The sequence below is a fragment of the Sturnus vulgaris genome, chromosome 11, assembly GCF_052056855.1.
Source record: "Sturnus vulgaris isolate bStuVul1 chromosome 11, bStuVul1.hap1, whole genome shotgun sequence".
Classification (NCBI taxonomy): domain Eukaryota; kingdom Metazoa; phylum Chordata; class Aves; order Passeriformes; family Sturnidae; genus Sturnus; species Sturnus vulgaris.
The window spans coordinates 13,630,349-13,656,730 of record NC_142253.1 but is presented as its reverse complement, the minus strand read 5'-3'; the positions used below and the strand labels follow the sequence as shown (position 1 = coordinate 13,656,730).

General features: G+C 38.3%; 2 protein-coding genes across 19 annotated transcripts in view; one reads left to right on the top strand and one right to left on the bottom strand.

Annotated features, from left to right (window-relative positions):
* Positions 1 to 10,134, top strand: part of CACNA1D (calcium voltage-gated channel subunit alpha1 D) — a 167,970-nt gene extending 157,836 nt beyond the window's left edge. For all 16 annotated transcript variants that reach the window (XM_088171546.1, XM_088171537.1, XM_088171545.1 and 13 more), the window contains 7 exons: positions 321 to 685; positions 967 to 993; positions 1,857 to 2,006; positions 3,006 to 3,169; positions 5,879 to 6,000; positions 6,625 to 6,945; positions 7,921 to 10,134. In XM_088171546.1, coding sequence (XP_088027672.1) covers positions 321 to 685; positions 967 to 993; positions 1,857 to 2,006; positions 3,006 to 3,169; positions 5,879 to 6,000; positions 6,625 to 6,945; positions 7,921 to 8,214 — 1,443 coding nt within the window. In that variant the 3' untranslated portion in view covers positions 8,215 to 10,134. The remainder of the gene's footprint in view (positions 1 to 320; positions 686 to 966; positions 994 to 1,856; positions 2,007 to 3,005; positions 3,170 to 5,878; positions 6,001 to 6,624; positions 6,946 to 7,920) is intronic.
* Positions 10,135 to 13,849: 3,715 nt separating this feature from the next.
* Positions 13,850 to 26,382, bottom strand: CHDH (choline dehydrogenase). 3 transcript variants are annotated; one of them, XM_088171553.1, is made up of 9 exons: positions 26,054 to 26,376; positions 22,020 to 22,820; positions 21,464 to 21,615; positions 18,670 to 18,799; positions 17,841 to 17,975; positions 16,574 to 16,716; positions 15,639 to 15,741; positions 15,186 to 15,321; positions 14,935 to 15,069 (listed from the first exon to the last, which is right to left on the bottom strand). In XM_088171553.1, the coding sequence occupies exons 2-8, from the start codon at positions 22,765 to 22,767 to the stop codon at positions 15,227 to 15,229; spliced, it is 1,506 nt and encodes a 501-aa protein (XP_088027679.1). In that variant the 5' UTR covers positions 22,768 to 22,820; positions 26,054 to 26,376; the 3' UTR covers positions 14,935 to 15,069; positions 15,186 to 15,226. The 3 variants fall into 3 exon arrangements, with proteins under 3 accessions (XP_014725081.2, XP_088027677.1, XP_088027679.1); XM_014869595.2 differs by lacking the exon at positions 15,186 to 15,321 and having other exon boundaries at positions 13,850 to 15,069; positions 26,054 to 26,382; XM_088171551.1 differs by having other exon boundaries at positions 14,927 to 15,321.

Below are 26,382 nucleotides of genomic sequence, written 5' to 3'. Positions count from 1 at the left end.
TGTATGGGAATCTAGGTTTCTCCTGCGTAATAAAATGTGGAGAAAGCTGGATATGTCACTTTTAGTTGTGTGGAAAAGAATAATGATCACAGCATACTGTTGATTTGACTCTGAAATACAATATTGTCATCACCACAATCACATCTCTGTCACTTCAGGAGATCCCATCTGAAGCATCATAAAATTAGAAAGAAAAATCACAGGTTACTTGAATTGCTACTTTTCTATGCATGTAGGAGAGAAAAATAAGTTGTCACTGTCAAGAGTATGTTCTGTTAAGGTATCTGATATAATCTTTTCTTTCTCTTCCCCTAAAACAGAGGAATGGTGCCCTCTTTGGCAACCACATAAACCACATTAGCAGTGACAGACGAGATTCATTTCAGCAAATCAACACCACACACCGTCCCTTACATGTCCAGCGGCCTTCAATCCCCTCTGCAAGCGATACTGAGAAAAACATGTATCATCAGGCAGGAAACTCTGTGTACCACAACCACCATAATCACAACTCGCTAGGAAAGCATGTCCCAAACTCAACAAATGCCAATCTCAATAATGCCAACGTGTCCAAAGTCCATGGAAAACACACCAGTTTTGGGAATCGTGAGCACAGATCTGAAAACAGTTACCGTTCACACTCCAGGACCGACCACGAGAAGCGTAGAAGGCCAAGCAGTAGGAGGTAAACTTAAATATGTCTTTGTTTTAAGATAAATTTATAAATACACTATAGGAAACTTAAGCTAAGTGAAATTAATTTGAATCTTAATTTCTGTATGAGCTGTATTTAAAATCTAGCTCTGATGAATGGGAAATGCATGAAGCTTCACTAGGGTTTGAAAGTAGCAGTTTTCTTTAAAGTGAAATCATTAGTTACAGCACAGACATTGTAATCACTAAAGAATTTCTCTAAATTACTTGTTCTTAAAATATTTTTCTCATTTTCATGGCCTACCTGGATAGAACACGCTACTATGAAACATATATTAGGTGAGTTGATACTGTTCTGACATAACTGAAGAGGACAGGGAGCTTTTCTTTTTTTTTTTTTTTTTTCTCTTTTCCTGTTTTTTTCTAAATTAACTGTATGACAATGCCTATGTTCAGTAACTTAAGTGACAATTTTAAGCCAATTTTTTTACTGCCTGTTCTGAAAGGACAAACTTTTGGTAAAGTTCAAAATTATTCAAGCCCTTTTGAAATTCCAGGCAGGTTTCTGCTGTTTTCAACAGGCTAAAGATCACACCCTTAGATTAGCCCTTGTTAAAAATTGACTTACCAAGACGAGAAAAAACACTGGTGTTAGCTTTGATAAATGTTAATGCGTACAGTTCCTTTTATAGGGGACCCAAAATCTTTCCTGGTCTTCTGTCTGAATATTTTCTAAGACACTTTTAAAAATATAGCATCTATTGTTTTAATTGAAGTGCATTGGTAAATAGATGCTCAGTGGTTGTATTAGTGTCTAGATTTGCATATCCATTTCAGATTTCTTTCTGAATACCTCAGTGAGAGCTTCTAAATATTTGAGCCATTTGGCAAACTTCAGGCATGGGAGAGAGGCAGTTTTTCCAAATGACAATGTATATCATGTAAAAACGTCTTGAATGTATTTGATTTCAACGAGCATCCTTTTATTGTTTTTCTATTGTACCATAAGGAAATAAAGGAAGGCCATATTTAAGAAACAGATACATCATTTATGTTCTGAACTGCACTGCTCTGCACTGCTGTAACACCACATTCTGAACTAGAGAGTTGTTAATGCTTGTCTTTTTCTTTTCCTGTGTCTAAAATAACAATAAATAATTGATATAAATAGAAAAAAAAATATTATTTGTTGCTGCTTACAGATCTGACACTGGTGATGGGCGCCGACCTACCATTCGCCGGGAAGAACATGAAGTCCAAGATTATTGCAATGATGATCATTACTTGGGAGAGCAGGACTATTACAGTGGAGAAGAATATTATGAAGATGACAGTATGTTGTCAGGAAACAGGTGAGGATATTTGTTAAATAAAATGTTGTCGTTAAATAAAAGTATTTGTTAAAAAAAATAGGCATGCAAATATATTTCAGTATTTTAAGTACATAGATGTAAAGGCTTCACTAAGCTATGCACACTCACTCTGCAAATTCTCTAATGAACTTAATACTCCACAACTGCTGAAATGGGAAATGATCAGTAGGAAAGGAGAGTATTCCAAATATGGAATATTTCCCTTCTACTGAATACATTCAGTAGAATCTCAAAAAAAAGCTCCACTTCTGTCCAGTTTTTAAAATTTTCAAGTTCAGCCCAGAAGTAGATGAATTTATTGTCATTTTATCTTAGCTCCATAAGTGCAAATGTTCAAGTGCCAGACATGCTTAATTCTCCTCCTTCTTCTTCTGCTGAACATTCACCAGCTGAACTCTGGCCAGATTGCACCCTAATCTACATCCCTTTGCTTTGCATAAAAACTGAGATTTGCATGAAAGCTAAATTTTCTAAATTCTCAGGTCACTAATTTATTTTGTATGATAGTTAGCATCACGTAACACCCTTCCAAGATCTGATTGAAAACATGAGAATTTCCAGAATGTAAGAGGCTTAAATCCATTCTGAGCTTCTATGCTCCTGCACCTTACCCACAGTTCTCAAGAGAGCATGGCAGGATTGGAAGAGAGTATTTATTTTATTTTTTTAAGCAGTGTGTGACTGAGAACTTACATTTTTGCCTGTACTGGTAAGAATAAATTAATTGAAAATACAATATGATTAAAAATTTAACCTGAGAATTGACCATGTAAATGCACTAGTACAAAAGTATATGCCCTCTCTCAAAATCCTACAGAAACTGGATTTTAAACCTGAGTTGTGCAATTATAGAATGCAGTGTTTAATTATCTTGCTGGAGAAAGAGTAGACTTGAAAATCTTTTAGAAGGAAACTAATTTTGTAACTCTTTACAAAAACTCACTGAAAGACTGTTTTCTTTATTGTTTTTTAATGCAGGCATAGATATGATTACCACTGTAGGTATCACTGCCACGACTCAGATTTTGAGAGACCCAAAGGTTACCATCACCCACATGGTTTTTTTGAGGAAGATGATTCACAGATCTGTTATGATACAAAAAGATCTCCTAGGAGACGGCTGCTACCTCCAACACCACCACGTAAGTACATTAGGGACAATTTGTTTGCAAATCTGAAATAAGCCAAATGCATTCAGACAGATTCCAGTTTAAAAAGGCTTTTTTTTTTAAACTTGAATTTTAAGCATCTTATTTCAGATTAACATTGGTACTTTATTCTGCTATCTTAGGAACAATGCTTAAAATTCTATTTCTTCTGAGGGAGAAGATATTTCAATTTATAGGTAGAATTAGCATTGTCAACAGATGTTTCCCCCCCGTTTCTTTAATTTTCATTTCTTCTCTTGCTTATATCTATCCCTCGGTTTTTCCTTATCTCAAGAACAATATTGCTTTATCTGCATTTCTACAAAATGTTATGCTTCTTATCTTGCAATTCTGTTTTTGTATGTTCCAGGCCATACTGCAGAGATTAGCAGTGCTAATCCTCTGGTGAAACTAGGCACAGACTCAGCATTCTTGGGTTTGGTCTTTGACCTCTGACACTTCATAGAGAAGAAATACTTTGGGTGGCACTAAAAGTGCAAAAGCACTCTAAAGCTTCTTTTTAAGGTTCTTTCTTGTCTCAAGTGTATTGAGATAATTTTATATCTGAGGTACAGTCTCAGACTGTTTAAAGCTACAGAAAGCTGTGGAAAAGGCAGCAGCAAAATATATTTTTATATAATAAAGGTAGCATTCTCTAGCAGTACTGCCAGTATTGGATCTACACTTTAGGCACCCAGCTCCTTATGACAAGACTGGCAATGCTCTCTGCTGTTTGGCTTTCTGCCCTGAAGGGGCACAGGGGAAGAATGAGTCCTGCTCCACAGAGAGTAAATAACTCAGCTGAACAATAGTGAAGGGCACAGAAAGCTGCTGTCTTTCAGTAGCAGAAGGGAAATACAGCAGATGAAGGAGAGACTGTGAAAGGAGACCCCTGCACATCTTTCTACAAGCTTTTCTGATAGCACAGGAATCTTAAGCCAAATAAATAGATAGATGCTTTGTATATCCATTCCACAGATTGCAGGAGAAAAACTTTCATATAAAAATTGTCTTGGATCTGCCCATGGAAGTGTTTCTTGTGGAGGGTTGAAGGTTTCCTCTAACTGCAGTCTTGGAGATAAAATTTTAATGACGGTCTTTGGCTGTCATTTATTTAAGAGGAAGTTATGCTTTTTATCTCATCTGCAGGAAACTAAATTTGATATGCTAGGATAAGAGGACCTAGTTCTGATCAAAGTTGCATCAGGGCAATTTACGAAGTCCTTGATTTTCACCAGTGTAATGTCATAAGAGCAATCAGTGCCAGAGCTCCTGTCATAGCCATTTATGTAATATTCAGGAAAAGAGTTGAGAGATTTTAGCAGCTCAGTATCTGAGCAGATTTTAAAAGAATCTCCAATCTATTATTTGTAATTAGTTTATGGGCTGCTTGGCCTGGGGAAGAAGCCTTGATTGTCTCACATAAATAAAGAAAAAAGAAAAAAAAAAAAAGGACATACAGCATTGCACTGAACAGTTCCTGCTGGCACCTGATTCAGTGCAAGTGAACATAACATCCAGTGCCTTGGCTGCGTACTGCAGACAGTAAATAGAGCTTTGTGCCAAGCTTTCTGGATGTTCCTGTACCAAACTCATCACCACAAGTGTTTGAGGAGCTTCCAGAAGTGTACTGAGGAATGACTGAGATTTTCTTTCAGCCTCTTCTCTGCAGAGAGGCATGTGCAAAGAAGTGCCTTGTTTTGGATGAAGGGGCTTTTGGGGTTGCTTATTATACATTTTGGTATTGGGAGATTTAGCATATTAGGACCAGGAGCTAAGGCTCACATTGCTGTATTTGGGTTTGCCACAGAGACAAGGGAGAGGCAAAGTTTGCTTTAGTTGGACAGAATCACCTTGTGGAGGTGCCTATTTTAGTTCAGTGGCTCTTTGATTGTTAGTATCCAGCATGAAGGTAACTGTGGGGTGCCATAACTCCATGGCACTTAACTTGGTACAGCCAGGTTCTCTCCAGTGTCCAACTCCAGTGCTTGCAGCTGTGAGGGTGGATCTGGATTCCAGCTGCAGTTCAGCATCCAGGCTTTCTGTGCATTGAAGCTGGCATAGGGGAATAATTCCCACGTACTTCCCATCATTCTGCAGGCTTTCAACAAGGTCAGCTGAAACATCTCCACATCAGCCAAACGTATTGATTTAGTTTAGATTTCTACTTTTTCTTTTTTACCATGAAAGTGCATTTAGCTGCCGAGACCATGGATGATCACTGTCCTAAGAAATAGAATAAATATCAGAAATTGACAACCTATGTTGACTTGGATATGGTTTTACATATTGCATATTGCTTCCAAAGAACTGGAGATGTCATATTTCCTTTGGGAAATCCGGTTTATTAGAATCAAGAGCTTGAAGCCATGGAGAGGAAAGAAGAAAGTCACAGCAGTTCATGGCAAAACTCTGCAGCTGAGTGTCTGAGCCAGTCAGCTGCATCAGACAGGCTTGTTTTCTGAAACAGCTGCTTCCAATTCTGACATGTTAAGTTGCTTCTATGATTTCTGCCTTGGGTTGCTTTTGCTTATGTGATTAATCTGTCCTTTAACCAGCTGCTTGCTTCTATTAGCACAACTTCTTTCTTACTGGAGGATCTGTTTTTATTTGTATCATAGTTCACTCACCCTGGAATTCTGGAAATAATAGACTTTGAGGAAAAATATTTTGTTTTTCTAATGAATTATGGTTTCCCTGTAGCACACAGACGATCTTCCTTTAACTTCGAATGCCTCCGCCGACAAAGTAGCCAGGACGACATCCCACTGTCTCCTAATTTTCACCATCGCACGGCTTTGCCACTTCACCTAATGCAACAGCAGGTAAGCTCAAACTCTCCCTTAACTAACAGGGAATTACATCTTTCCAGCCTGTACGTCGTGCTCCTGATTTTCAGTGTTGTTTGAAGCAGTACTGGTATGTTCGTTGCTAGACAAAGGCTTCTCAAACATCCACCTTGTACAAAACACAGGATGAGTAGCCTGCCCCTTTGACTCCGGGTGTTCACAGAGTCTCCATGGCCTAAATTTTGACCAGGACTGCATAATACAGCAGCTGTCTATTAATCTTTTCCTATCTCAACTCCATTTGTGACAATTTGCAAGTACAAGATAGACACCCTTTGAGGCTAAGTGCCCAGCTTGGCAAATGCTGATAGCTTCCTATCCTGTCCTGGACAGAAGGAATGTTTTTATACTCTGCTTTCTTTAATATATTGTAGAAGATTTGGTGTTATGAATAAAATGGAAAAAGTACCATTTTGTTATGTCAATTTGCCAGTTTCAGTCCTGTTCCTCTTACATGGCTGTTGCACGAGAGAAAATGCTCACTTTGCGTAGCTGCTGCCAGAGAAATTGGTTTGAGTTAACTGCCGAAGTGAGAAATGAGTACAACTGAGTATTTGAAATCACTAACTTCTAAAATTCTTCCCTTCTTCCCTTTACCAGGTGATGGCTGTGGCAGGTCTGGATTCCAGCAAAGCTCATAAACATTCACCGAGTCGCTCAACGCGTTCCTGGGCCACCCCACCTGCCACCCCTCCCAACAGGGACCGCTCCCCCTACTACACCCCCCTGATCCAGGTGGACAGGGCTGACTCCACAGAGCACATGAACGGCAGCCTGCCTTCCCTGCACAGGAGCTCCTGGTACACGGATGACCCCGACATTTCCTACAGGACATTCACACCAGCCAGCCTGACTGTCCCCAACGACTTCAGGCACAAACACAGCGACAAGCAGAGGAGTGCAGACAGCCTGGTGGAAGCGGTGAGTGCTGCAGGAGCCCCCGAGGGAGCCAGGAGTGCCTGTCCGTGCACTTTTGGGGGACACTTTTAAAAGCACATAATTAAATTCACATCAGTTCTCTGAAAATGGACTTTTAGTTTTATAGCCACAAACTGGTTTTAGGTAAAGAGGGGAATTTATTCATAACTGTTGTGTAGTAAAGGGTTTCTGCTGAATCCGGATCTTCACATTAGCGAGAGATTGATCAGAGAACTAAATATACTTCAGAATTTTGAAATTTAAATTTTCTAGATGAGCATCAGTTCTGAAGTATCCTTCCACAATGCCAATAAGGAAGTAATTTCTGTTCTTCTATTGAAATAAATCCTCATTTTTGCAGTAATCTGAATAAAAGACCAAAAACTCCATGACTCAGTATACTAAATGCAAGAAGAGAATAACAACAGCAAGGATTGATTTTTAGGCGTACTAAAGAATGCTAAGAATTCCCTTTTGAATTAAAAAAGATTTGAAGTGCAGCATTTCTAAATCATAGAATCATGTATCTTCCATTCATCACTTCCTTTCCATTGCTATGAGCTAAACAATATATTTTGTTGTTTTTACAAATGGGAATTCAACATCTTTTTTCCATGAACTCTAAAGTACTGAGAGGATATAAAATTCTGTATTTCAGACAATTGTTCTAACTGCACCATCTGATATATATTAACTGTTGTCTCTAGTGTATCAACCTGATGATTGATGAAGGCTCCTGCCAAATCTCTAAGGAGAAGTGTCAGATGCACTGCAGCACCACTTACATTATCACACATCATGGTGTGCTTTTGAGACTTTTCATTGTTGATTTAATTGTTATTTACCTGTACAGTTTGGCTGTGGGTTGCTCCAGTGATTGAGCATGGGGTTTCTAGTGCTTTCCATCAATGAGCAATGTTATGATCTGTTGTTCTGTAATTCCACTGAAATTCTCCCTCTCTCCCCTCCCTCTGCCAGGTACTTATATCTGAAGGCCTAGGAAGGTATGCAAAGGACCCTAAATTTGTTTCGGCTACAAAACACGAGATTGCCGATGCATGTGACATGACTATTGATGAGATGGAGAGTGCAGCAAGTAACCTTCTCAATGGAAATATCAGCAATGGGACCAATGGGGATATGTTTCCAATTTTAAGCAGACAAGATTATGAACTTCAAGATTTTGGTCCTGGCTACAGCGACGAAGAGCCGGAAATGGGACGATACGAAGAAGACTTAGCTGATGAAATGATATGCATTACAAGCTTATAGTATTTAGCAAGGAAAATGTTCTAATAACAGAAAAAGTGCCTCATAGTTTCAAGATGCTAGGCACTAGCTGGAGTGAATAACCAATCTAAGTTTTGTATGAGTGATGTCACACCTCAAGGAAGCCATAACTAATAAATTTATTATCTCCAGGTTGCCGAAATGTGAACAGAGCTGCAGTTGGTCAAACCTCCTCCCACAGAATCTTCAGTTCCTCTGTAGGGATAAGGTTATTTTGAAACCAAGCAGATTGTGACAATCAGTTTTTTGAGGGCTAGAGCAGGATTCTGAGGTGTAATATCTTGCCTGTATTTCAACCTTGTGCTGCTGTCCTTCCTAATAGAGCAGGATTTTGTCAGTGACAATGTCTGTACAGGTCTTGCACAGGATTGTGTGGGAAACAGCAACATGAGATGAGTGATGACAACCAATAATGTCATTACCTCAGTGCTCAAAGCATATCAGCTACCCATTGCATATCCATTCTAACATTGTTTTCAAACTTGCCTCCTGGTTTCTTTTCTTAATGCTCTTCTAAAATACAATTTGTCATGCTCTACCTGTTAGAGATTGTTGGAAAAAAGAAGTTATATAAAGAATAATCCGTCATATGTAACATCAGTTTACATAGGAAAATATCATTCAGATGGTCTGTTTTCTGACTATCATGTTAAGGGCAAAATATACTGGAATAATTGCATTCTTACTAATGCACTTGCAACCAGGTTATAGTAGAATTAGATAAGATAGTTTGCTAAAAATTATATAGTAGAAAATATTGTAAATTAATTGTAATATACAATGATTTGTATTTGTAAAGAGATGTTCTATATTTTGTAATTATTGTACCGTAATTGAACTGCAGCAATATTTATGGACCCTAATTATTGTAACTCTCCACAGAATTCTAGATAGAAGTATTTTTACTTGGAATATATAGATCTATAGCATAAATATTTAAATAGAGCCACCTCTCAGTGTAAATCTCTTTTTGGGATAAAGTGTCAAGTTTGAACTTGGCAAGAGATCAGATTTTTTTTTTAATAATTGAGTCAAAAGAATCTCTCTGCAAAAGGGATGCACCATTGACTACTCAGTCTTATACTTGGAAAGCTTAACAATTTAAACTAATTTCAACTTTTTTTTTTTTTTGACTGAAAAGTAAGCTCTAATTTTATTTTTATAATAATCCCATGAAAAAAACCCCAAAACCCAAAAGCCTTGGCAAACTCATGTCAGGGTATTTGTCATGAGACAATTAGTTTTGACAAAGTGTAATACCTACATACCCTAAATTGACACAGGAAATATCTGAGCAGAAAATACTTCACAGGTAAATGAAAATGCTTTACTTCAGTACTACTTTCTCTGCTTGGAAAGAGAAGAAATGTGATAGTATGAGTCTACACAGAACCAAAAACCTTGATATAAAAATATATTATTTTATTGCCTCTACCTTTCTGTTGTTCTGTGTATACTATTTCAAAGATTTATTTTTATGCAATCAAGAGAGGGCTTCGATATTGTTCACAATGCAGTAAAACCCTGAAATGTCTTTGAGGCTGAAATGACCTTGGAGGATAATTAAAACACCCTGAAAGCTACTGTCTATTTTGTTAGCACTGGATAACAATGACTTGTTCTAACAAGTTATCTTATCAGGTTTTACCTGTAGTTCCTATGCTAGATAGCAATTCAGTTCACATTTTTACAAATGTGATGTTTAAAACATGTCAATAAATATTTTGTACATAATGACAGTTTCCTATGAATAGCTTACAGACTTCCTCTGAAATCATTCTTATTTCCAATGCCAGGATAAGAACTTAAAGGTTTGTAAATTATTTCTTGACCTACATCATTTTGTATTAAAACAAATGCAAAATGTTCTTCAAAATAAAACTGTGTAATAATTTTATTATACTTGGGAGTCCTTTTACTAATAATTTTTCACCAAGAAGTTCCAAATGTTAAATTCAATTTGCAGTGTGATAGGAATGGGAGGAAATATGTGGAATCGGGTATCAGTCTGCAGTATCAGACTGTGCAAGTCTTTTATGAATGGTTGCTGTTAAGCACAAAGAAATAAAGCAATTAGAGTATTCATGTGCAAAAGGGATTACTACTTCCCTAGAGACAGACCTATAGAAACTATTAGGAAAATTTGACTAAAATACCCTGAAACATCTAGATAAATTTTCCATGCTGTCTTGGGAAGCTCTCGGGTAGGTTACCCAGCCATACTCACTTTGTTACAATTTCCCAGCTTGGAGAAACAAAATCTGGGAGGCCAAAATGGAGCTATCCCTGTGAACCAACAGTGAGTAGATTCAAAGTTCTACCTACTGCGGTGGACCCACTGCTGATAACCACCTTCAAGGCAACTGAACTTAAAAAAAAAAATAAAAAAAGGAGGAAAACAATATCAGATTTGTATTTTGTCCAGCATGGATGTTTGATAGCATGTCAGGTCTGGCAGACTGAGCATAGTGACAGGATTTTTAATTAGTGATTTCTCCAAGGAGACAGAAAGCAATCTGCTGACCTCGCTGTACTTTCATGCTCTTTGTCCTCAGCATTTAATAGTGTGATGAGAGACTATTTAAGGTAGATAAGGAATTTTATGAGAGAGCTGTTTGCAAAAATAAATAATGAAGGAAATTTAGTTGCAGACCATGTTCTATGTAGTTATTGGCTTAGGAGATAACATTTGTATAGATTCAAAGAAATCTTGTTTGGTTTTACTACAGAAATATGTGGTAACAAGTAATCAATATATGCAAAATTACGTGGTAACTGGCACCCTTAGAATACTATCAATCATAGCAATTAGTACAAAAAACCTAGACGTTCTCTCAACAATTAAATCATCATTTATGAGACTCCAAATTCATTTATATATGTATTTAATGAGAAAAAATGCTAGTAAAGAATTGTACACTGGTAAGTATTCTACAGTGAAGTAAATTCACTGATAAAATGAATCTATAAAATATATTCATATTTAAACAGTTTCTTTTTTTGAGCTTGGCTGACAGAATTGAGACTAAAAATTATAATAGTGTAATAAGGTAATTAATGTTAACTATAATATAAAAAGTATTTAATTAATTTTATTATTATTTAATTATACATTATATATATTTAATATTATTTAATATATTTATGCTTTTATTTTTCCGCAAAATAAGTTTTTATGTTTATTTTATAGAAAATGCATATTCCAAGCCTGCTTTTCCAGTATTCATACAGCTGCCTAATTTGGTTGCAGAATAATTGAAAGCAGACACTTGGAAAGGATTTTAAGGTTGTGGTGTACAAAATCTTACATAAATTAAATAGAATGCAAATTTTACAAATACTGCTATATTCTGCTGCTTTTAAAAGCACTTCTCATACTGAAACAACTTGAGCTGAAATGTGTGTACAAAAGAAATGGTTTTGGTCACTCTTCTTTCTTAATCTCATTGTCCCCAGCCAGAGACCTCCAACTGCCTGGAGCATCTGCAGCAAGCCATTTCCATGGAGATGCTGGTGTTCTCTCTTGCAGTGCCACTGCTGGTCCAAGCCATGCTGGCAGGTCTAGTAATTCTTGAATCAAACAGCTTTTACAGTTAACTGGTTTTGAACACATCATATATTATCTGTATATTTATAGAATTTATATCTGGGTAGAATTGGGAACAATCACACTGTATTGTTTTGTTAAATAGGTAAAACTGTGGAATTACAATCTGTGTTCTGCAGTCCAATAAGGTGTAAAAGATGGTTAATTTTAGCTGTGAGACTGCCAGTGCTCCACAGGATGTGTTAGAATAACCTAGACCTGTTCTAAGGACCCTTTAGCAGACTTGACTCTGCTGGAAGTCAGAAAAATTTTTTAACAGGAATTCAGTATCAGCAACCAGATATAACACAGGAGAAACCAACGGTAAATTGATGCTACTTAAAAGATTTCCCCAGGGTAACAAACCCTTCAGCACTGCATCAAAGGAATCTCATGAAGGAGCCTCCATGTTCTACAGCAGTGAGGCTGGAATTAATAAATTCAATTCAATAAATTAATAAATGCAATTCACAGCAATGAAAATGTTTAAGTGTTTAAAAAGGGAATAATCTGCAATATGTCTGTGGATCCTTAGAACTGCAAGAAAAGATGATGATGTTTGAGAAGAAATGCCTGATTATGTGATTTCTCAGTGCAGCAATGTCTCCTGAACATAAGACACCTAACCTATTTACTCCTCTTTTTAGAGCTTGGCATAACAGCAGAGGAGAGGTCTGTGCATGTTCAGTGGTAAGTTATGTAAGCCACTGGCTAGTTAATCCTCTGCAGTTGCATAATAACAATTCCCATCTTGCATGCCTGGAGTGGAAACCCACGTTGTAAATCTGCAAATGCAGGAACTTCAGTATCTCATCTTCCCAAATTGCCTCCCTTCTCAACTGCACAGGACTGTGGTAAGTCTCACCAGTGTATATAACTTAAAATATCCTTATTGTATTCCAAATGATGCTAGAACTTACTAAATACCTTTAAAGAAAAATCTCACAAGCATAAGTGCTGAGAAAGAATTATTTGCCATTAGGAGGTACAGAATATACAGTCCATGCTTTTCTCAAACAGTTGCTCCAGATGAATCATCTCCTTAACTCAGCTAATCAATCACCTATGACGTAAATATTCTTGTTCTTGCCCTCATTTCAAAAGAATGCATCACATACATAGAAAGGGTTTACCTGTCTCCCTTTGGAGCAGAGTTCACTGCTATCATCTTCCATCTTCAGTGGTTTTGTTTGTGTTTATGCAAGTGCTCTAAGGAATGAAGTCCTTTCCTTCAGCAGAGCTTCCAGTCAGTGCCTTACAGAGAGCAGCACCAGGTGCTCTCTGCCTTAAACATCTGCAGTTGTCCCTCCAGCCAACATCTGAGTCAGCAAGGTTTCCTATACTCTGTTAAAATGGTGTAAAATTCCTTTTTTTTTCCCCTGAAAATATATAAGTTTAGTCTTTGCCACAAGTCCTGGGCAATCTTAGGCTACAGAAGCTTTTACTTTATGATTTGGCATCTGCTTAGTCAGAAGTTACTTTGGGATACTTAATAAATACAAAATAATCAATGGAATCAATTTCTTTCAGTGAATTCTGTTTCTTTAGTTTTTTGGGTTTTTTTAAATCAGTAATCAGAAAATTAGTTTGACACCAAAACCAGCCATGAAAGCTCAGGTATCTTGACTTACATATCTGAAAATCTAAAAGCAAAGATTTAAGTCCTAACTAGAATATAGTATTGGTTCATGAATAAGATATTTGCCTTCTAATTTAAGAAGACCTCTTCCCCTTTCATCAATATCTGACCTTATACACTTATTTTGAGTAACATCTCATTTTAAATATAGTTTGGTTGTATTTTTTCTAAATAAAATTGGAGTGATAGCAAGGAACCATTCAGAATATTTACCAGTAAATATCTTTTGCAAACAATCATCTTGCCAAGACCAATCACTTTAAGGTTATTATACAAAGTGGAGATCTCCTACTGCTTAGAGTGGTACAACTACATAAGCTGAAATTGTGAGCAGAATTCTGCTACGCTTCTTGTGGAAAAAAAAAAGCAGCAAAAAACCACAAAGAGAAATATCCATTTTCCAGTAGATTTTTATAAATATCAAATCCAGTTCTGCATGTTTTAGATAAATAAGTTTCTGATAAATACACTGTATGTTTTCTCCCTGAATGCTATATAATTAGAGACTACTGAGCTTAGTGAAATGTAACTTTGAGTGAGGATTTGTAAACCGTGCATTCCTTTCATAAAAACCACATTTGACAAACTCTGAGCACATGCAGGTTCCTCCCTTTCCTATGAATTCTGATACAAACTAATCCAGCTCTTGAATATGACATTGCATAAGTGCTTACATTTGCTTAACCATTCTTTGCAGGATGATTATCTGTTATCCTGGTTAACAGTCTCACAGCAGTTAAAATTCATCAAATAACATAATCATTTTCAAAATAGCACACATTAATTTCTTCCACTCCTTGTGCAATCACACAGTATTTCTGGTTCGTGTGTACAACCATCTTGGCATTTAGAAACAGCTTCTCTTCAACAGAAAATTTGAATTTACCACAAAAGGTCATATTTAACTAAATTTGTGATTCTTGGAGTGTCCTGCACAGGGCCAGGAGTTGGACTCAATGATCCTGATTGGTCGCTTGAAACTCAGCACATTCTATGATTCTAAAAAGGAATTTAAGCCAGCTGATTAAAAGAAACAGTAGGTTGTCTAATACAAAAAAATTATTCAAATTAATAGTTATTTTAATAGGATATGTTGTTTTGCATATTTATTATGTTGGCATATTCAGCATGAGATACCAACATGTGGATGAAAGCCTAAATAGCAAATGATATAAAAGGATGAGAATATTTATTTATCTCTGTGTTTCCAAGGTCTTGGGCTTATATACAGGAACATTTTTCTCCTCAAGGGATGGGAGGCCCTTAATTATATCTGCAGCTTTCTCTGCTATCATGATAGTTGGGGCATTCAAGTTTCCAGTGATAATACTGGGCATTATTGAAGCATCAACTACTCTCAAATTTTCAACACCAATTACTTTTGTTTGGGGATCCACTACAGCAGTGCTGTCTGAAGGCTGGCCCATTTTACAGGTGCAGGAAGGATGATAAGCACTATCAGCCTTCTGCCTTATGAAAGCATCTATTTCTTTGTCAGACTGAACATGATTTCCTGGTTGAATTTCAGGCCCACGAAATTTTTCAAAAGCTTTCTGAGCAAAGATCTCTCTGGTCAATTTGACACACTGGCGGAATTCCCAAATATCTCTTTCTGTATAGAGAAAAAATAAGAAAATTGTAAGTACACATTTAATTTACCAGAATATACAGAATGCAAATAGAAAAAAGCAGCATTGCAGAAAAAAGGCTGGAAGGAAAGTCTCTCACTTCTTACTGAAAGCCAGGATAAAGCCGAGTATTTTTCAAAGTCACGGATATTTACATCCACTGTGAACAAAACCGTCACTTTTATTGCACAAGCCCAAAAGGGAAGATGAGAACTCACTTTCTCTTGCTGTACCCACTGTCTAGGAAAAGGAAAATAGTCTCAGCACAAAGAAGCAAAAGAAGTTCATTTCTTCACAAGCAGAGGTAGTGATGAAACAGCAAGACACAGCAAAGATTGAGAATTCTGACTTCATCCCCAACAGGGAATTCTTTCTAGTTTACACAGTGCTTTGCATAATCACCTCTTTTCATACTAGTTGACTTTTATAAATAAGAAATTAGTAACAATGTACCAACCAGTGCTTCTGAACTGGTGTTGAATAGGTACAAAAATCAGCTACTGAAACAGATGGGAAATAAGCTGACATCAGAGCAAGGAGAGGCTGCAATCACCTGTTGACAGGTAGTTGGGCTCAATGATGGGATGGTCATTTGGGTCTGAACTCTTCAGCTTCAGCCAGCCCACACTTGTGCTCCTCATGGGTCCCACGTGGACCTGCAACACCCACGCTGTATTTGTGAGACAGTCCCACCAGAGCTGCTTCCAAACTCAGCATGATTTTCTCAAGTTTTGTTTATTTATTTATTATTTTTTTTTTTTGCAATTTAGATAGACTTTACAAATTCAGCAAATGTAAATATTAACCAGAGATAGTGGAAAATACCACTGAACATTTCTCCATTTTATATAATCTCTTTTGTAAATATGTAATTCCATTGCAGGGAGGAAATATGCCTGTCACATCAACTCACAGCTGCTCTTTTCATTTAAAACACAACCATTGCAATTTAGTAGTATCAGAGCACTCTAATACAATCAGCAACTGGACTAAATTCTTATAACTCTGAAGGAAAGAGATCAGCAAGGAAAAACATGTATATTCAGTGACAGTTCCCCAGAATTAGCATTCAGAGTTTTGGATCAAGACAATAGTCTAAAAAGGGGCTTGGATTTGTGCCAGTGAATAAATGAGTGTTTCTGTATATTTTCACTTAAACCTCTGTCTAAACTGCATTGGAACAGGGAACACCCTCCTCCACTGCAAAATTGTGTCCTAACCCACAGCACTATGGCACTTCAGTAGAGTGAATACTTATTTCAGGACTTGCCTTCTTTCCCAGAGATAAAAACTAACAGAAGTTTGGTGGCAATATCAAACAACAAGGCAGTGTTTTTTCCCCAATGAAGGAGGTTAAGCAGTTTATTTCATATTATACTGAACAAACTATATTTTCAGTAAATAACCAAATTACCAATATTTATAATGGAGCAAAAACCTCCTTGCTAATGGCTACAAAACCTTAATAGAACATTCTCTTCAACTCACCTGATAAGCTTCCATTGTGGAAGCAACCCGACCATGGTCAATCACCTGAGAAGGAAGAAAGTGGAACTGAATGTCGGGGTAAGGAACCCCTGGTTCACTTCGGATGAATCCACCAGTTTCCAAGTGGGCAGTGGCTCCCTCACCTAGGGAGTGTAAAGGAGAGAGAAGATGCCATTAAGTACCTCAGAAGAGCAACAAGTCCACTTGTTTTTAAGCCTTAGTTGCACTGCTATGAGTAATTTATATGTCCAGGGTCGATCACAAGGAATGCAAATCCATTATGAACAGCTCGTGGTTTAAGCAGCGTGCATCACTTTCATCTGCTTTTTAATTCCTGGATAAATGTAAATATGCTTAACTTTGGAAATCCCACTGATCTGAGACTGGGATGCTACAGTTATCTTGCTGTAACTGGCACGTCAAGGGTCTGACTGCAGAAGCAGATCTGGATCCTAACAGGTGTGGAGGGAACTGGCTGCACATGCTGATATCCCTGCACTGCTCGCTCCGTGCCGTGCACTCCAGTTATCCCATCAGTCACATGGAACAGGCAGAGCCATCCACAGTGCCTACCCTGAAGGGAAAGATGAAAGCCCTGCAATGTGCCTTATTTTATTTTCATTTCTGTTTAAAACTGTAAGTTAGCCCTCAATATTTACTTGCGTGGTAAAAAGCCACATATACACAGAATAAGTTGCTAAACAGTAACACAATCCAGCAAGCTTGGCCAAGCTATTTAACTGACATCAAGGATTGTATTTATAGATCCTTTTTAAGGTACAATTTATGACTGAAGTACTGTAAAATGCATGTGTCATTTTAAGGAAAGTCAACTCACATTTACTTGCAGGCCAAAAGAATTCTCATCAGAGCAACAAATTCTTTTGAGACAATTATATAGGAAACTTAAGTTAGTTGAAATGTTTTTATTGACATCACATTGATTTAGAATATTTTCTCCATCTTTTTTGCAATAGCTTTTCTTAGTAGCACTGATTTTTAAATTTAGAATTTTTCTTTGCATGAGATATAGCAATGTTAAAAGTGGTATATAATAACTTCCTTCATTACCTAAGATAGAAAAACTTTAAAATATTCTGGTGTAGAAAAAAAGAAATTGTTCAAATCCATTTGCAAGTTCCAGTAATTTCCCAGACCATGAAGAAGATTATATATTAAGACTCCTAGACTATAAAACTCACAGATAAAAGGCTGTCATAATTCTAAATCAGTTAGTGGTAGAATGATTGCATACTTTGCTTCATACCTGTAAATTTCCAAAGCCATTCGAGACCAATCCTCACCATGTTAAGTGGCTTTTGTGCACTATATAGAGTAATAGGTTTGGTGCACTTTTGCTGGACATACACTTCTAAATGGTCCTGAAGGTTCTGGCCTACTCCTGCAGGGGGCAGAAAGGGGGGAGGGAGAAGAAAGTGAGAGGAAAAAAAATGTTATTTCACATAGAACAATTACCCACCAAGTTTCAAGCAGAGAACATCTTAAGTGGGAACTAAACCAACCTCTTACAAGGGCAGTGATGACACAGACCAAGGCCATGAGTCACATCAGCCTTTTGCTCATGTCAGAATAAGGTTTTACATAAACATAGCATAACTAGAATGAAAATAGAAAGTTAAATGGCAGATATATCAGCTCTTCTAAAATTGCCAGATACGGCTTAATACTGTGCTTACTTCTTTAGCTTTAAGGAAAAGTTAATATTATTTCTTCTATATTTGAATATTTATGAAAGTGGGAGTTTATAAAATCTGTCGTGGATCAAAACTGATTCAAAACTCTTAATGACAAGTGTGCTGCTTAACTACAAAAATATGACTTCAGAAAGGCATTTTTCACTTTCAAATGTGGTGAAAAAAGAGTAGGAGTTTGTTGCTTAGTTCTAAAATCAATGCATGTTTCCACTGATTTGTATAAAATCAATACATCTTTCCAGTGATTGGGAACAAACATGTTTTCAATGTGTTTCAGTCTTCACAACTTGACATAAAGAAAATTCAATTTCATTATTAATATAATTTAATGGTTGTTCAGTTGCATCCATAGGAAGATAAAAGAAGAAAGAAAAACCTTACCAGGAAGATGGCAAACAACAGGGATCCCCAGTTTTTTGAGATCATCTGCATTTCCAATTCCAGACAACATGAGCAGCTGGGGAGAATTTATGGCACCTCCACTTAAAATAACTTCCTTATTGGCAAAAACCTGAAAGGAAATGAGCACAAAAGCCCTGAGATTATTAAGCCTGAGCTGAATGCAAGCAGCGTCAGAGACTGCTCTTTGGTTACGCTGTTCTGATCCCGATTAGACACCCTTCCCTCACATTTTCCTCATTTAAATGTATTCCTGTCTTGTCAGAATTTTCCACAGAGAGAAGGAATCAAGCTTTTACTTTGATCATTCCTGTATTATTCCCATCTTTACAATCCATTCAAACTGTATGGCACAGAAACATTGAGCCCAGCTCCTGTCCTACTTGCCAGAGGAACAGTACCTGTGGCACTCGGATCAGGCAGCAAGGCTAAAGTTTGATTTCTTAGCTCGTGGTAGTTCTCAAAAGCCCCCCCCCATTCACTAAAGTACTACTGATAAAATTGGCTGCAGGCACAGATTGAACTTGGTTTTGCTGACAGTCTTTTCATCAAATGGTTTGGTCTGAGCCCTGAGCTGGTCATGATACAGGCTGCTAAATTATTCCTCTGCCTTTGACCCAGAGTTTTAACATATTAGCATGGAATGCATATTAACTTGTAATCTTGTCCTTTTTGAATGAAACCTCAGCTATACAGAAAGATGGCAAATGAGATTGTTGCTACAGTAACATCCAAGTGTGATAATAATAAAAAGTGTTTTCACACTACTAATCTGATATGGCCAACAGATGGCCAGTGCTGTTATCTTTTATTTGTTTTTGTTTTGCTCTGGGCAATCATTAGTATGTTAAGACTAACGAAAAACATATCAGAGCCTGTTGAATCAATACTTAGAGCTGTACTTTGCATGTTATACAAACTTATTTAACTTATTTACATTTTCTATGGTACACTCAGAACTGGTACCAGTTTGTTCAGTGCAGCATTCAAATGATGCTTGCTCATTCTAAACTCACTGCAAAGTCAGCACTGTAGTTATTCCTAGCCCACACAAAGTTTTTCATGTCACAGCTAACATGCTAAGAGGAAAAAGTGACTTTGATACACTTTTGTTTGGGATAGTCTACAATACATTAAAACACTTTCATCCTTTATATGAAATATAAATATACTTTTCTGCTTCATTCTGAACTTAAAAACTCCAGGAATGTTCAGTCTACCTTTCCTATTTTTGTCAGAGGGCTTACTGGAGTCCTGGGAGATCTCTAGAACTTCAGTGTTAGACAAATAACAAGTCACTGGCTGGTGAATAGGTTTTGAATAATTTTGGAATCAGGTTTTGGTGATCTTTTCACTTTGCTGATGACTGATGTAAAAGAGATTCTATCTAAAACAGACTGTAAAAACAGAAACACTTTAATGTAGTCAATTGCTTCATCTTGATGTCCATAATGCAATAAAATTATTAGGTCTTCCATCCTGACAGGTATAAAATTTTCCAGAAAGTAAAAGCAGAGTAATCCTGCAGTTCTGATGCTGGGGGAGGAAGGGAGGGAGAAGGGGGAGAGAAGGAAGGAAAATACTTCAAAGATGCATTTTGTACAGTACATAATATAAATATAAATATATATTATTCACTATGTAGAATTCATACATATATCAGTATGTATGAAAAGTCATAGCAATTGAAGAATTTCACAATTAAATGATCCAGTATTCAGAAAGTCTTTGATCATGTGTAATTGGGTTTCCAAGATTTTCTTCAACAAAATTGATCTTGATAATGGCACAAGAACAGCAATTAGAGGTACTGTTTTTACAGAAATTTAATAGCTTATGAAATCAGAAAATTTTGTTTGATATTGGTAAAATGATTATCATTTGCAATCCACTTAGAATGCAGCAGATTTGATCTGTGCTTTAAAAAAATCAAATAACAGATTATTTATACTGCATTTTAACTTCTGGCAGGTGCTCAGTCACAGAACTTGTCTGCTGAGTTTTAGAAGGCTTACTGAACTCAAACCACCAAGATTTGTGCTCAACCCTCTCTCGGATATTATTATTACACTTTGTAATTGTTTTATAATAGTTTGTGACTAAATATCTTAGGTTATTAGCATACAAGCCCCTTTTAGGCAATATCCTACCTACAGACCAGTCCATAATCAGCCGTTAAGGCAAGTGAGGTTCGTTTAGGTCTTACAGAAGTCAATGGATTGAAAGAGGCATAAAATGAAACAATTATCCACAGAGTTCTGTAATGACAATTCAAGCTTCCTTCCACACAATCACATTTTCAGCGCAAGCTGGACTGAAACTGAGAAATACTCATTTTGCAGCAAGGTTTGTCATTTATCCCTTGAGCCATTCAGATTTAAATATCTGGCTTTTACAGATTTTCCTCTGGCAGAATTGTTTTTCAGAAACATCCCCATTGCAGCACTCTGGTCAATGTGCTGAGACAGGGCAGGTTGCACCACAGGCTCCAGTCAGACATCTTACATAACTCTCTGTGTAACATCATGTTATGGCTTGTCCCCTCAGCTCTGGGAGATGGAAATGTGATGATGAAGTTAATCTCTAAATCAATACAACTGGAACATCATCTACGTAAAGTAACTGACAAGGAATCATACACTGTAAGAATCAACAAAACCTCTAAAAAAACCAAAACATTTTGCACAGTAAAGTGCCATTTTTAACAGACATTTAAAAAAAAATATAATTTAGCTCTGATTCATACCTTTCACACTGGAAATTGAAAATCTCTTACCTTTTTCCTTTGCCCATTTTTCACATACTCAACACCAATGCATTTTGTTCCTTGGAACAAGATTTTTGTTACAAGTGTCTTCTCTGCAACTGATAAATTTGGGCGTGATATGGCTGGGCGAAGATAAGCACTAGCTGTGCTCCATCTTTGACCTACAATGTATATTTACATTAAGTATCAAAACAGTCATGCTCAGTATGCTTCAGAATTTGGCCAATAACCACCAGGACGCCTACACAGGGAAAGTCTTCATAGAGTTTATAGAGTTCAAAGCAAATATGATTTGATATTAATTATTAAGATATTGTTTTAACATAAAAAAAATCACAATGAAATAATTTAACTGTGAATCAGGACATTCCTACCATTGCAATGAAATACACAGCACACCGATAGCAAGCTGCTGAGAAATGAATAGGGTGTAAATACAGAGTGCCATAGCTGGGTAGTAACCTAAACACTCAAATGGCATTCAGTGCAGATTATACGTCCATATTCCAAAATTATTTCCGGAGCAGAAATAGAAATTACTTGAGGAGACCCCTTTATGGTTTACCTCGGTGTATAGTCATGTCCATCCAGCCAAAGCCCTCCTGCTGATAGCCATTCATGTCATCTGTAAAGGGATACCCAGCCTGCTGGGCTGCCTCCAGGAATGCCCGATGAAGAGGATGGTTTGTTTTCCCTCTGGACACGTGCAGGGGGCCATTCCCACCTCTGTACTGATCGGGGCCCAGCTCGTGTGTCTGTGCCTTCTTAAAGTAGGGCAGGCAGCGCTCGTAGTCCCAGCCCAGAGCCCCGAGCCTGCCCCAGCGGTTGTAGTCCTCGGCGTGGCCGCGGATGTAAACCATGGCATTGAGCGAGGAGGAGCCGCCCCACACCCTGCCCCGGGGCCAGTACATCACCCTGCTGTCCATGTGCCTCTGTGCCGTGGTGTGGTAGTACCAGTTGTATTTCTCGTCGCACAGGTTGTAGGTTAACGCAGCGGGCATGTGAATCTTCCACATGAGCCTTTTACTGCCCAGCAGGGTGTCCCTGGGGCCCGCTTCCAAAAGCAGCACGGAACTCTGCGCGTCTTCTGTCAGCCTGTTGGCCAACACGCAGCCTGCTGACCCAGCTCCCACAATCACGTAATTGTAAGAGTTTGCCTTCTCAGAGCTCAGCTGAGATGATGCACGTGAAATTCTGAATTGTTGTTCATGGATGACTAACGTGTTCTTTAATGTGTGTGCTTTAAACATGCTTCCTGTTACTTTGTGCATCACAGGACTGTGACAGTTAAGTCCTTTCACTAAATATGACATCTTTACTGATAGTCAGTCTTGCAGAATTTCTGACAGAAATCCAGTGGTTTACCCTAGATAAAAACCCAAAAAATACTAATTAAGATGTAAGCATTACTACCTCTAAAATGTCAGTCATTTTCAGGTGACAATGGTATACTTTACCCATTTTCATTACCCAAAAAGTTAACAACAATGGCAATAAACCAGTAAATATTTACTGTCTTATTATTCTTTTAATGCAGTCTGTGCAGCAGTCAAATGTACTATCCTATATTATATGTAGTCTGATTTTGATTTGCTTCTCATTCCTGAGACAGATGAACATTTTCAAGTATTTGCCAAACCCATAAGAGGTGGAAACTTTTGCATTCCTTGTAGTCTCTCTTTATCCACCTGTAATAGGCAAGAATTTAAGAACAACAATTTCAAAAACTTCTCTGTAAGTCTGTGACAGGGATATCACACAAAGCAATTCACAATGGAAATTATGAGTATGCTCCCTGCACATTCTGCCATTCTCCACAAAACAAGCATGTAACAAACTCATTTCCAGCTATCCCTAAGGTGAAAAATGCTGGATTTGCAGGTGTGTCTCCTAATACAGGGAAAGGCAAAATCTGTTTATCTATACAGACCTTTCCACCTCGCTACTAAAACCAGATCGTGCAAGAATGCTGTGAGTACAGTTACAATCTAACACCACCAGATCCTTAGGCTGAGTAGGGATGGCAAGATTGTTACTTTCAGAGGAGCCTGTGAGCCTTGGAAGTACCACAGGTTTAGCTCTGTGTCACACTGGGGCAGGCACAGGGACTCAGTGCCAGATTTTCTGTGTGTTACAGGTACTGCTCCTGCTGGCCAGGAAGGGTTTCTCCTGCTCTCTCCCCCTGAAACCATTCCTTTTGGTCTAAACAATTAATGAAACAGGGTATCCTTGAGACTGTAAATAGTATTTCTCCCTGGCCCATGACTTCTGTCTAAACTGTTGTCGTGTATTCTAGAGACAGCAACTTATCCAGTGTCCATTACACTTATCTTTCCCAGCACTGCCCAGCTGAAAGAGATAAACAAGTATTCTCCAGAAATACGTTGAATCCTCTGTAACAAAATTAGGTGTGAATTGCTGCTAAATGTTAGAAATTTTCCACGTAGAGTTAAAATTTTATGTACAATCTCATCTGCAAAAGTATGTTTCTTTACTCTTGGGAACAGATGGGAGGACGCATAACTCTCTGACTTTTCTTAGGAAAACCTGTAATAAACTTGTTTGGGGCTGTACAAACCCCAAAACTTGTAAATGAACAACCAGCCATGGAGAAAAATTTCTTCTGCAAAGAAGAAAAAAGATGCTGGGGATGTGTCTGAGCCTAAAGTTCACACAGCTGATTCTCCTCACACGGATAATTCAAAATTGCTCCCAGCTGAAGATGGGGATGGTGTCAGGTTTTTTTGCTGGTGAAGCCGTATCAAAGGATTCTTTCTTGAAGAAAAAGGTTTATCAGCTTCTTGCAATGCAACAGAGGATGCAAAGGTAGAAAGGTTTTTGTTTGTTTTAGTTGTGATGAAAAGGGTTATGCTTTTGTAGTACCTGTGTTTAACCTGCAGAACTGGTAGGCCACAGGACTTTATTGATCCAGGAGCAGTAGATTGGTAGAATATGGGTCTGGGCTCTGATAATCTGGGAAAGATACTCTGTCCCATGAGGGAACTACAGTGTTATGGCCAACTCTTCTAAATGTTGCAGTAGCTGTGTTGAAAGGAAATAGGTAGAAGTAGCGGGTTTTATACATTGTGGTCCTACTGGGATGCTCTGTACTCACTACAAACAAAAAAAATCTTTTGGACTTTGCTGGATGTTACTGCATGCCTTTATCTGGGTTTTCCCTATACAACGACCTCTTTATGAACATGTAGTAAAATGTTCCTCAGTAATCAGGGGGCAGACTTGCAGGAATGCATATGACAGCAACATAAAATACATTCCCTGTATTGCAGTAGAGCTTCAAAATCTGGAGCTTGTTTTTAAAAAGTTTGTATTTCTGAAGCTCCTATTCAGCAGGACTTATGGCTGGTAGTTGCATAAGACTGAGGAGAGCAGGAGAATCTCAGCAGGAAAATTCCATTGCTAGAATATAATAATACAGCTAGCATACACTGGTTAGCTAGAAGTGGGCAGTGGAATTCTGAAACCAGGTGTTAGGGCTCTTTGCCTCCTTATAACACCTTTCCGAATACAGTGTAAGGCTGATGTATTCCCTGGGTACCTACAATTGCAACTCCATCTGGGGTCATATGTAAAAATAGACTTAAGGGACTCAAGACAGGTAGACTTCTATCCCTCTGTCTGGGATAGAAGGCTGAACTGCCAACCAAGAAAGCTAAACCTAATGTTGCTTTTAAATAACTTAAATAGTATATTTTAAATCTTCTCCACCATGTTTTTCAGCTATATAGCTAGATTTTATTTCAAGGTTTTCTTTGCATTTTGTTGTTGTTTTACTTCAAATGGAACAGACATGTTAGAATAACATCTGAGAGAATTTTTATCTTGTAAAGAGAGCTGGGAATGAAGTCAGTCAGCAGTGTCCTGGCCATAACAGTCAAGTGACTTTGACAGTCAGTCAGTAGATGATTCACAAAGCTCGGTGCTTTTGAGTTCTGAAGTGCAGAGGTCAAAATTTAAATCACTCTGATTTAATATAAAACTAGCACACGTTTTGATTGAATGGATTAAAACTAAAATGCTAGTTTCAATGTGCAATTCTTTTTGCCACATTGATCCACATCCACTCTCTTCTTTCAGTGGCTCCTCTTCACGAGCACTATCCTACCCCATTTCTTCTAAACTGATCCTGAAACAAAAAAGAGAGGGTCATTGTGCCTGAAACACTTACACCCTGTTCTGTTGATACAGGAGAAACAAGAATATCCTCTTTGGTAGATGTCAAATATGACCCTCTCCCAGAGATGTCCACAGCATAGACCACATAAATGTAGCAGAGCAATGGGGCTTTGTTAGCACATTAACTCTTCGTGTTATCACCAAATGCTGTCAGGCCCGACTGTGTAAAGTGCAGGAGGAAGAGCTCCTCAGGCTAAAGCAGATCTTGCTTTTTGTTTGTTTGTTTTTCCCTGCTGCAGGCTGTGTAACAGGTTTAAATGTATCCGCTGCAGAATGTTTTGGACTAACTTTCCCTTCAGTCCTACTAGGGAGAAAGTTCATTGACTTCCAAAAATCCATTCACTTTCGAAAACTTAGTGGTGAATTTCATTTCCAGGGCCGAAAGTGTTCAAGCCGACTTACCTCTCCGCTTCCTCCTCTGCACAAGCGTGTCCGGGGCTGCTCTGGGGGCTCCGGGACCGCGGCCGCTCCCGCCCGAGCAGGGCGGAGATGGCTCGTCCCGCTCTCCTCCGCAGCACGGGGCACCCACAGGCCGCGTCCCTGTCAGCCCAGGCTTGGAGGCCGCTCGAGTGCGGGGGCTGCCGCCGACCCTCGGCAGCCACCGCCCAGCCCGGCGGGCGGAGCGCGGGGTGGGCCCCGGAGCGCGGGGCCTGGGCGGAGGCGAGTGCGGGAGCGGGGGAGGCTCCGCGGGGCGGCGGGGAGCGAGCGCCGCTGGCACTTCCCCCCTCAGT